The sequence below is a fragment of the Haliotis rubra genome, unplaced genomic scaffold (genome assembly GCF_003918875.1).
Source record: "Haliotis rubra isolate DU_JTF1 unplaced genomic scaffold, ASM391887v1 Scf35, whole genome shotgun sequence".
NCBI lineage: Eukaryota > Metazoa > Mollusca > Gastropoda > Lepetellida > Haliotidae > Haliotis > Haliotis rubra.
The window spans coordinates 136,378-149,288 of record NW_025767024.1 but is presented as its reverse complement, the minus strand read 5'-3'; the positions used below and the strand labels follow the sequence as shown (position 1 = coordinate 149,288).

The window sequence follows — 12,911 nt, the reverse complement described above, 5'->3', positions numbered from 1 at the left end:
TCGAGGATGAGATACATTTCTTAACAGAATGTGAATATTATTCCGATCTACGATATGATTTTCTACAGACCGCTTTCCCAGCCTTAAGAAACGTAACCGCAGAGGAACAATTTAAAACATTATGCAAAATGATAGTTCTATCAGAGACCATTAAGCTATTTCCCTATAAGCTAGCCGCAGTTGTTACTGCTATTTACAAGAAGAGACAGTTTCAAGTTGCATTGTAAATAGTGCACATCTGACTGGGATCACATGACTAACTGATGGGTGATCGTTTATTTGTGCTGCCTACAGGCACAAGGGGTAATCTCAAAGATAATTTAAGTTTTTCTTGTATGTTGAATATGTCTCATCTATTGATTAACATCTTACGTGTCTTTCTTTCATAAAGTTTATGTTCAGATATGTAAAAAAGTATGATGCGCATAGAAAAACTATAGTCAGCCATCGTATTAAGTGTCTCAAAATATATAGGTGGCATGACCACCCGAAGATCGACTGGACTGGATATTATTTGTAAACTGTTATGACACGCCGTTTACTTCCCCAGTTTAATTCCTCTAAAGGATTATCTTCTTTTAGCTGATATCTCTATCCCCAAGCCCGACCCCAATCGCCGTCTGCAACACCCGTCCTGGTTTTGCTTTTGAGACGACCCCTCCTACCTGTTTCTTTTGATGGTGATAGTGAGACTCCATGGTAGCTACATCCTTAATAGTTTCAGTATTAAAGTTATTATTTTTTACGTCAGCTATCGTTTATAATGAAGTCAAATTTAATTTCAAAATGGGCATTAAAAAGTGCATTTTGTAATACAATACCATCGCACTCTAATTTGCATAAAGTCATGGTCTGTTCGAAATAAGTCGATTTGGACTCAGTAAAGTCTTTTTTTTAACGTTTCCTATCACCTTACCACTGAGACTGTATAGCTAGACCGAACTTAGTTTAACAGGTATTTCCCACTTTCACATATTAACTACATTGTACATAAATTGTAGATATAAATGTGAAAAGAACAAAAGTTAATTTTTCTATTTCCGCAGTACTTTATATAGTCGGAACTTAACATCCGTTATATTTTGTCATTCAGTCACTAGTCTCACTCACCGCGTGTTCAATCTATCATTTCAAGGAGTAAAACTTTTTATGTTATACAGTAATTAAAATGTTTTGGGGGAAATGACCTACTTTCGCTATTTGAATGTCCATATTGTATATTAATCAAGTCCAGAGCACTCACAGTTGTCTTCGTTATCTGGCTCATTATACTTTTCTGTATGTAATTTGTGAATTTTTTTCTGTAAAATATTATCATTTCGGAGACTAGATGTTACCCCAGCGGTTTTGGGAGGCAGTGATTCTCTCACTCAAACAGCTCTGAGCACCACATTTTACTGCACCGTATGTTATTGAGGCAGTCCACCGTGAATCATTTCTTCCTGCGGCGGACTTAGATCCTGAAACATCGCCGCGTGATCTGGCTGGTACAGTGAAGTGTTGAAATGGAAAGGAAGCGAACAATAGCATGAATTGGTGTTGTGAAAAATGTTATGTTATCAGATAAAATGTTTTACTTATATAATTTTATTATATCCATTTTCACTTTAAAAATCTGCACAGTTATTATGTTTTACAAAACCGAGAGAAAAATTTAACATTCTTCCAGTTAGTTGAATTATAGTTGTGACGTAAAATAATTCTCAGCTCTGTTTTGAAGATATATTCAAAATGAGCACCTGACATTGAGGATCCACCAGTTGGTTTACCGATATTCATTCAGCGCACGCATTACTAAACTTCAAACAGGGTAGGAATTTGTTCACTGCAAGGAGTTTATCAAAGGGCGATAACTCTAAATTTGTGTAAGAAAACCAAACGTGCCTGAGGGAAAAACAAAGATTGGGATATCGGGAATAACTCATAAGAATGAAGCTGGTTAGTAGATTCCTGAGACATAGTGACAATAATGAGCTCGAGTTAGAATGGATTAAATATCACTAGGGGTGTTTTTTTCGTGATTGGCTTTTGAGCATATTTAGTTTAACAATGAAACATCTTTGCACAATCTGAGAATCTCGTTTATTTTTCTGCAGACATGCCTCAGCAGCAACCCAAGTAAGCCCTGCTTCGTGCTCTACTTCAAGGGGGGTTAGTCTCATGCTCGACTGTGGCCTAGACATTGGACAGATTCAGCATTTCCTCCCTTTAACCGTTATACCCGGGTAAGCATTGGAATGAATAATAAGAATCGGAAATAACACACACTGACACAGGTGATTTGAAAACAAATATTTCAATGAAAGTAATTGTCATTTATCAACAAAGAAAGATCTACATAACTGTGTGCATATATTTTACCATACACTTCACAGATATTTACTGCCAGTGATGTTATAGTTACTTATATGTTTGACTTGATCTGTAGTCTGTTTAGGTTCAATTGAGAACAACAAATGATTAAATATCTCGAAATTGGGATAAGTGCACAAAAAATAAATAAGACACATGGTCCTGACACCTCTGTACCCAACAGGATCGATCACGGAAAAAGTTTTTTAAGAGACTATCGTGTAATCTTGTGCTATTTTCACTCTTCACACTGATTTCAGATCCTGTTGGGTACACAGGTTTTAGGACCATGTGTCTTATTTATGTTTTGTACACTTATCCCTATTTTAAGATATTTAATCATTCATCGGACTATATATCATTTTGGACTTTTTGACACATTTAATTTCTTTCTCTACACTACCAGTTGCCAGATCTCCAAAGTTCGGACATGGAATCCAGGTGTTGACAGAAAGTCAAAGCTAGGGGAGGATGTGGTAAGTATATAGGACTTTATTACCCACGTGGTCAATGTATGGGTAGGTGCATACTAATCTCGTACGTCACACGAGTGTCGTATCACGTTGACCTGTGTCGTAACGGCTTGACCTTAGATTCTAACAATTTGATTGGATAACCAATGACCACTCATTTAGGTCACGTTGTGACGGAACTACTTTTTCATTCATAACAAACACAGGATTTAATTCATTCTACAACTTATATGCATTGTGGGAATGTAAACATTGGGAACGTTGCCGTGTCGCTGTTTAATTGTGAGTCAAACTGAGACATTACATGCGTCGAAAAACATAAAGTTTCCACCAGTGATGTTAGCCGAGTGAAGCAGCTGCAAACTAAGAGACAGAGTGCCACGGAGTAGTTTACTGTAGGAGGCTGTACGACATGCAAAATGACATCGGTTACCAATGGGGCAGACGAGCAATGCGTAGTGACGTCATTAAAGTGTGACGTCATGCAAAAAGTGTACTACAGAACAACAGTCTTCTGCAACCTCTTTATGAAACCGTTTTCCTTTTGACACCATAAAAATAACAAAAATATGCTATTTTGTCAATTTAAAGCGTGTAAGTCGTGGGTAATAAATACAATATCACATTCGGTCTCATAACATATGAATTATACGAAACTCAGATACCATAGGAAGGACACTCATTTCGTATAATTCGTATGTAATGAGACCTCGTGTAGTATTCTCTATGTACGGTATTACCGGTATACCGCAAAACGATTTTCAAACGATGTGTATTGGTATTTTTTTTTCTGTGAACTGGTGTTTTGAGCAAAGAACATGTATAAAGTTTTTGTGATTATCTTTATGGTTTAAGTGAAAATCTGCACAGACTTTCATTCACAACAGATGTTTTACTTGGTTATTCAATTACAAAACTGCACACTGTAATACTATAAATTTATGAAAAAGAAAATAGAATCCCTGACTATACAACCTAAGTTTGAGATTGCTGTTATCAGAACCATAACATATATTTTTAGGGACTTATGATGTAGAAAATTTGATCAACATGTACAATAAGTGTCACCTACTGTTAAACACCTAAGTTACCAATATTTCACAATACGTATTGCAATATGGGTACCTGAATCGCAACTTATTGCAATACAATTAATTTGCCAATACACAGCCCTATAACTTATAATTATAACCACATGTCAACTAGTGGTGATCTGATTAATTGAAATAATCGAAGATTGGTCGCAGTGACTAAACGACCAAGCAATCGATCATGTTTTCTCATAATCGAACACAAACAATTCTGGAACACTTGTTTTCATCAACAATATTTTTCACAAGGTTGGTTTTGTCTGTTACATTTCATAAACACTATAAGCTCGTTCCAAGTCATGATTGAATTTATCTTAAAGACCCCAAGAAATTTATATTCCTAACATACTAGTCATCCTTTCAAGATGTGAAATTTTGCCAACCCCCCCCCCCCCCCTGTTTTTTCCTTATGTTTTTGTGCAGTAACAAATTTCATAAATGACGCTAACCAATTATTTTCGATGATTGATCGGTGGTAATGAACCAATCATCAATTATGAGATTTTAACCAATTCCCAACACTAATGTCAACACTCAGGATGTGATGATATATCAGTCGTATGGCTACAGTGCATTTTGTCACATGTGTACATGTTTTTTGTATTTAAATATTTACCGATTAATGTTAATAAGGTTATATTAAGAATTGTATGGTCCTGTAGACATGGTAGAGGTGACTTGTATTTCACTCACAAGAGTATGAATAAACCAAAGAAAGCGGCTTTCATGCTCAGGTTTACATAATTGCTTTGACTGTAATGTTAAAATTTGTAAGTCATGGATTGAGGATGATCAAGCTTATATTAAGTAATCATCAAAGAAGACAGGATCACAGTTTTCACTCTTGTAATGTTTCAGGTCATCGCAATCTAAGTCATGATTGATAGACATGTCATAAGAATGTTTTAAGATTACAATTTGGAATGACATTTTTCAAATATGACTCCGGGAGTACTAAATTGTAGTAATGTTTACTACACAAATGATACATATATCAGGCACATGGATATAGTGATGGTAATGCATAGGTCACAGATCATCATTAGCGTCTACTTTGAATCTTTTGCATAAGTTCTCCTAAAACTCTGAAATTTGTAAGTGAGTAGTTTCTTATTGGCAATTATTTCTTCAGTATTGTCTGCTCAGGAAGTGTGCTGAACACTGGACTGATGGGACTGATTTTGTCTATCTATTGTTGTCATAGTGAATGCAGACATATATTTTCTGTTGTCTAGTGTCAGGAGTTGAAGGAGTGCGGCGGTCGTGTGTTTGTGGATGGAACACCACAGTTCCTCACTCCAGAGGTGAGTTAGCACTGATGATCTTGAAGCACGCCCTGCTTGGTCTGTTATATGATGAGTGAGTGAGCGAGTATGCTTTTACGCCACTTTTAGCAATAGTCAAGCAATATCACGACGGGGACAACAGAAATGGGTTCACACATTGTACCCATGTGGGGAATCGAACCTGGGTCTTCGACATAATGAGCGAACGCTTTGACCACTAGGCTACCCCACCACCCCCTGTTGTATAATGAAATACTGTAGGAGACTGTTCTGAAGTTGCTGTCTAACCTTCAGTGGTTAAAGATTGCGCTTGTCTCACTGAAGACTCAGCACATGGGTATGATGTGTGCAGTTCATTTCTGGTGTTCACCATTGTGATATTGCTGGAATATTGCTGAAAGAATATATTGAACACTGTTACATTTGTTCAGTATCTGTACATTTGAAGATGCAAAACTCATGTAAATTACTAAGTAAAGATAATAATTGTCTTGTACCTCTCACATCATTCAAACATATGGTTATTTCCAGGTAAACATGGTGGATCTGAGCCAAATTGATGCCATTCTGATCTCCAACTACTCCTGTATGTTGGCTCTCCCCTACATCACAGAGTACACAGGGTTCCGGGGGGTTGTGTACTGCACGGAACCCACCCTGCAGATAGGAAGGTAGAGTAGATACAGTTCCCATGGTTACAGAATACACAGGGTTACGGGGAGTGGTGTACTTTACAGAACCCACACTTCAGATAGGAAGGTAGAGTAGATACAGTTTCCATGGTTAAAGAATACACAGGGTTACGGGGAGTCGGGGAGTCGTGTACTGTACGGAACCAACACTGCAGATAGGACAGTAGAGTAGGTACAATTTCCATAGTTACAGAATACACAGGGTTCTGGGGGAGGTTGTGTATTGCACAGAACCCACATTGCAGATAGGAAGGAAAGTGTAGATACAGTTTCCATGGTTACATGGTTACAGAATACACAGGGTTCTGGAGGATGGGTACTGCACAGAATGTAGAGAAGATACAGTTTCCGTGGTTACAGACTACTCTGGGTTTTGGGGTGGGGATGGGTGTGGGGGTCAGTTTCCTGAAAGTTATGTTGACAAGCAAATGGTCAAAGTCATTAAGCAGATGCTGGCAAGGCTAAGGGATGCAGCTGTGCATGACAGCTTGCAGTCACCCATCCTAGAGATGTTGATTATCAGTATCTTTTCATTTGTGGCATCAGAACAGAAACTGATCAAGTGTGGTATCCATGGCAACTGTCAATGTTTTGAGCCAGTGATGTCTTGCCATTGTCTTATGTTGCTGTGATGTTGCTGTGATGTTGCAGGCAGTACATGGAGGAGTTGCTGACGTATGTGGAGAGGAACCCCAGAGCTCACATAGCCACTCGCTGGAAACAGCAGGAAATACTCAAGTAGGCTTTCAGGGATATCTTTTTATACATAAAATAAAATTGCAGTTTGCTTGTATTTGAAACTTTACAGAGCAATGCAGAATGACATGAAATCCGTTCTAGCTTAGTTTGAGCAAAGTACCTGTGAAGGTCTGGGTTAGAATTGATCTTCAGTAGCCCATGTTTGTCGTAAGAGGCGATTAACGGGATCAGGTGGTCAGGCTCGCTGACTTGGTTGACACATGTCATTGGTTCCTAATTGCGCAATTCGATGCTCATGCTGTTGATCACTGGATTGTCTGGTCCAGACTCGATTATTTAAAGACCGCCGCCATATAGCTGGAATATTGCTGAGTGCGGCGTAAAACTATACTCACTCACTAGTTTGAGCAAAGGGGAGTGTGTTAAAAAATCACAGTGAGTCAAGGTTAATGTGACTAAGGTGAATGTAAGGATCAGATTTATCTGTGTTATGGTGAATGTGAGGATCAGATTTATCTGTGTTATGGTGAATGTAAAGATCAGATTTATCTGTGTTATGGTGAATGTGAGGCCAAGATTTATCCGTGTAAAGATGAATGTGAGGTAATCTTGTGCTGTTTTACAGGAACTTGCCAACCCCTTTGAAGGAGGCTGTCAAGCCAAGTGTGTGGAAACAGTGCTATACCCTGCAGGATGTCGAGTCCAGTCTGTCACGGGTACAGATTGTTGGCTTTAACCAGAAAACAGTGAGTACCTTGTACATGGCTTTGTTTAAGCAACATCCTGATCATTAAAGCTTATACACTTTGTTCTTCTCAAAAACTCAGTCTGAAAAAAATCCCACAATGCACAAAACAACTTTAACAAAAAGTGTTCATGAACACAATGCATCAAACTATCAATGGATTGCAATTGTGGAGTCTCCGATAGCAATTAATCGATGGTAGAAATGAAAACTATTGATGCATCGACAGTATTTGTGACTATCGATAGTGTAGTAGTTAACTAGTGATAGTTCAGTAGTGATACATCTGCAGTATTGTTTTATTGTTTGGGTGCAGACTTGCAGCTTCATTGAGTTTGTTTTAACTGTTTACTTGATCTGGGTTTGAAGTTTCTTGTCAGTTATTAAAAGAGACTGAAACTTCTGCAACTTTTTTTATTTCATATAAACTATACATTCATTTGGGAAATGACTTCAAATTAGACAATTCAAGGAGAAAAACTATTGCAATAGTATGTTGCAAAAGACTATCTCTATCGCAATAGTTGTTTCCCCCCTCAATAGTCACCCCTAGTAATTACATATATTTTACTTATATCTTTCTGTGTTTGTATGAATGTATATTTAAGTAAATGTTTGTACACTTCTGTTTATTCCTGAAAAATGATAGTTGGGTAGCCTAGTTGTTAGAGCATCCACTTGTCATGCTGAAGACCCAGGTTCTATTCCCCACATGGGTACAATGTGTGATGCCCATTTCTGGTGTTCCCCGCCTTGATATTGCTGGAATATTGCTACACGCGGCGTAAAACCACACTCACATACTCATTTTTAAAACAATTTTAAGTCTTTTGATATCAATATATCAACACTTGTTGATCTCTCATGCACATATATTGCCTTAATACCTTGTAGGTGTATGATATCAGCCTAAATTATTGTCGGAAATTGCTCATTCTTGTATTGCCTGGTGCAACTGGTGTGTGTCTTCTGCTGCAGGATATATTCGGCTCGATGAAAGTGATGCCGTCCAGCTCGGGGTACAGCCTGGGCAGCTGTAACTGGGTCATTCAGTCAGCTCATGAGAAGGTAACCACAGCGTTGTATTGCCATAACTATGTTTACTACAACTTACATTTGTCGTTATAGTATTTTTCATCCAACTTGGTAGTAGCATTTCTGTTCATTATAATTGTTTTACTTCACTGTCTAGCCATCGCCAGTAGACAGAGGGATGTTGTACAGTAATCCAGAATATGTCAGTGGTCCATAGTGTGGTGGCCTTAACTTAGCTGGGGATCTATCACCCAACTTTAGAATGTATGGTTCTGATCATCCACATTTTGATGTTCCTGTACTACTTTTAGACCTATATCTGTGATATTGCCCATGTGACTTCACTCACTCACTCACTCACATACTCCATGCACTCACTCACTCCATGCACTCACTCTATACACTCACTCACTCCACACCCATGCACTCACTCTATGCACTCATACTCTATGCACTCACTTCACACACACACTCCATGCACACACTCCATGCACTCACTCCATGCACTCCACACACTACTCCACTCCATGCACTCACTCCACTCCACCACATGCACTCACTCCATGCACTCACTCACTCCATGCACTACACTCACATGCACTCACTCACCCATGCACTCACTCCATGCACTCACTCACTCACTCCACACACTTCCATGCACTCACTCACCCATGCACTCTCAACTCACACTCACTACTCCACGCTCCTTGCACCACTCCATGCACCACAATACTCTATGCACTCACTCCACACACTCCACACCCATGCACTCACACTCATCACTCTATCCCACTGCACTCACTCCAACTCACTCTATGCACTCACTCCACACACACACCATGCACACTCCATGCACTCACCCATCTCACCACTCCTATCCACACACTCTCACTCCATGCACTCACACAATACTTATGCACTCACTCCACACACTCCATGCACTCACACTCCATGCACTCACAATACTCTATGCACTCACACTCACACACTCCTGCACTCACACTCCATGCACTCTCACTACCACACACACCTTATGCACTCACTCACTTCACTCCATGCACTCACAATACTCACTATGCACTCACTCCACACACTCCCACACACTCCATGCACTCACATCCACCCACACTCACACCACTCACTCATGCACTCACTCCACACACTACCCATGCACTCACTCCACACACTCTCCCTCACTCCATGCACTCCCTCACCCATGCACTCACAATACCCATGCACTCACAATACTCTATGCACTCACTCCACTCCACACACTCCATGCACTCACTCACCCATGCACTCTCACCCATGCACTCACAATATTCTATACACTCACTCCACACACTCCACACACTCCATGCACTCACTCACACTCACTCACTCCATGCACTCACCCATGCACTCACAATACTCTGTGCACTCTCCACACACCACACATCCTCCATGCACTCACTCACTCCATGCACTCTCACTCCATGCACTCACTCTATACACTCACTCACTCCATGCACTCACAACACTCTATGCACTCACTCTACACACTCACTCCATGCAGTCACTCACTCACTCCATCCACACACTCTATGCACTCACAATACTCCATGCACTCACAATACTCTAACACTCACTCCACACACTCACTCACTCCATGCACTCACTCCATGCACTCACAATACTCCACACACTCTCACACTCCATGCACTCCACTCACTCCATGCACACACTCTATACACTCACTCACTCCATGCACTCACAACACTCTATGCACTCACTCTACACACTCACTCCATGCAGTCACTCACTCACTCCATCCACACGCTCTATGCACTCACTGACTCACTCCATGCACTCACTCTATGCACTCACTCACTCCATCCACTCACTCTCTCCACTCGCCTACTCACTCACTCCATCCACTCATTCCATCCACTCACTCACTCACTCACGTTCATGTTCCACCAATGTTGCAGGTGTGCTATGTGTCGGGTTCTTCTACACTGACAACTCATCCAAAGGTAGGTCTGTCACATACATGTATACACTGATGATCTGTACTGTAAGGCTTCAGTCTTATCCTCGGGTCATTATATAGATTGCTTACAGATAGCAGAAGCTGCTCAGAGAAACCTTATAGGAACTTAATCAAGCAAAGACAGAATTCCATTGCCTTTAGCTTAGTTAAACCATTGTAAAGTTTGTGAAGTACCTGTCACGATGTAGATCAAGATGTCCTTGTACATCACGGACAGAGAGACATATTCCAGGGGTGGGAAACACCATTGCCGATGTTCTGTCTTGCCCAGACTGTCCATGTCCAACTAACTGAAGATGACATCCAGACATCGTCCATTCACACTGTCTGCAGTTCAGCATTCCTCAGGTGGATCTAATTGCAACCTGATTCAACACTCATCGAGAAATACAACTGATAGGAATAAATACGATAATATTCATTTACCTTGTTTGACGAATGTATCCCTAAGTATCCACAGAAAGAACATATGAAACTGTGCAAAGAGACTTGTTAGATGTTCGATGTCTTTATAACCATCTAATATTTTGAAATATATTTAGTGTTTCGGAATGTTATAACCCTTGTCTGTCTTCCAACTTGTTTCAGTTGTTCCACAAACATAGCACACATGAAATATGTTAATAATGTCCACATTGTGTATAAAAAAAAAATATCCAGTGGGTTACATCACAAGAAATTATCAATCAACCAATTACTGCTAATCCTTTGCAGAAAGTATGATGTTTTAACATGGGCACTTCATGCCCAAATATGGGTGTGGTCCATTTGCTTTTGACATATCCATTTTGCAAGATCACAGTTGGTTAAACCTTTGATGTTTTTACGCAACTTTTTTTCTCTTGCTGTGCTGCTACGTGGGTATTACATAACATGTTAGACATTACTGCATCAGACCAGGATTTATGACTGAATCAAACATGAAATTATTAACCCAGACATAGAAGTGCATAAAGCAAACCACTCATTGCTATGTATCCCTGACACCCACAGAGGCAGGGGTGAATGTCATTTGGGTATTTTGAATTGTGTTTGTCAGGTATTCTGAGTGGTTCAACAATCAATTATACAGGTAATAAAGATGACAGATAAACAGGTGTAGATTTAAGACAATAAAAAATGAATGGCAAGAAGGGAGTAGTAATTGTTGTACTTAATACAATTTGCCCCCAAAATAAGGGACGTTGCTCTTTTGAATACATGAACTGAACTTCATTGTTGCTAAACTAACACATACACATTTCCTGTGTATTGAACAAAAATTGTTGATGCATATTTACACATGCAGACAAATTTGCAAAAGAAATGGTTTTAGTAAGCATGATCCAATCAAATGCAAGGGGATTCCCCCACAAGGTTCTCCTGGCTGGTCCAGAGTGAGTGAGTGAGTGAGTGAGTGAGTTTAGTTTTATGCCGCACTCAGCAATATTCCAGTTATATGGTGGCGGTCTGTAAATAATCGAGTCTGGGCCAGACAATCCAGTGATCAACAGCATGAGCATCGATCAGTGCAATTGGGAACCGATGACATGTGTCAACCAAGTCAGCGAGCCTGACCACCCGATCCCGTTAGTCGGCTGGTCCAGAGCCCAGAGGTGAGGTGAGGTGGGGTAGCCAAGTGGTTAAAGCGTTCGCTCTCCACACCAAATAGCCAGATTCAATTCCCCACATGGGTACAATCTGTGAAGCCCATTTCTCTTGTCCCCCGCCATGGTATTGCTGGAATATTGCTAAAATATGTAAGAGCGGTGTAAAATCATACTCACACACTTTAGAGCCCAGTTTACTGTATCGCTGATGTGTAGTGGCATCTGGTGATTACTCAGATGAGATTTGAATTGTTGTTTACTTTCAATATTACATCCTTACCTGCATCAAGCATTACACCTTAGACCATTTGTAGGCTTAGGCTTGTTTCCCAATACTTGCAGCCCATGGAGCAAGCGCCGTTACGGAATAGCGACATCCTCATCCTCAGTTGCCTGACTCAGACTCCACTGGCCAACCCCGATCCGATGATAGGGGAGTTCTGTGTCAATGCAGGTAAATCTACATAGTGAATGTAACATAGCACTGTCCACAACAGCACATCGGCAGACTGTGAAGGAAGAATGCCATCTGAACAATGGCTACATAAAGGCACAATGTCACACATTTTCGACAAAATTTTGGCCTATATTTTATACCTCCCCTTCCACAAAGCTGGAGCGAGGGCAGACCACCTCTACCCATGTGCCTCACTCTCTCCTTCTTAAGCCCAGTGAGCTGGATAAAGAGAGCTCTGTGTCTCCGACACTATATCCTTTGATTTATATTTAGTTAGTTACCTGGTATAGACATCTATAGAGGTTTAGCTAGTATCCTTCAACGATTATATATGATATTTAATCGCTTTTTCTACAGTTTATTCACGGGGCCGCGTGTTTGTTTCAGTGTATTACGTTGATAAAAATTCTGTACTATTGCAGATTACGTTTTTTATTCTGCTGCTGATCCGCCTTAGTTG

General features: G+C 40.1%; 1 protein-coding gene across 1 annotated transcript in view; it reads left to right on the top strand.

Annotated features, from left to right (window-relative positions):
- The first annotated feature begins 1,929 nt into the window (after nucleotides 1-1,929).
- LOC124284976 (integrator complex subunit 9-like) overlaps nucleotides 1,930-12,911 on the top strand; it is a 33,647-nt gene continuing 22,665 nt past the window's right edge. The window contains 11 exon segments of the mRNA XM_046721105.1: nucleotides 1,930-1,938; nucleotides 2,097-2,147; nucleotides 2,149-2,225; nucleotides 2,759-2,828; nucleotides 5,152-5,220; nucleotides 5,734-5,873; nucleotides 6,546-6,632; nucleotides 7,219-7,339; nucleotides 8,317-8,406; nucleotides 10,344-10,388; nucleotides 12,337-12,448. Coding sequence (XP_046577061.1) covers nucleotides 1,930-1,938; nucleotides 2,097-2,147; nucleotides 2,149-2,225; nucleotides 2,759-2,828; nucleotides 5,152-5,220; nucleotides 5,734-5,873; nucleotides 6,546-6,632; nucleotides 7,219-7,339; nucleotides 8,317-8,406; nucleotides 10,344-10,388; nucleotides 12,337-12,448 — 871 coding nt within the window.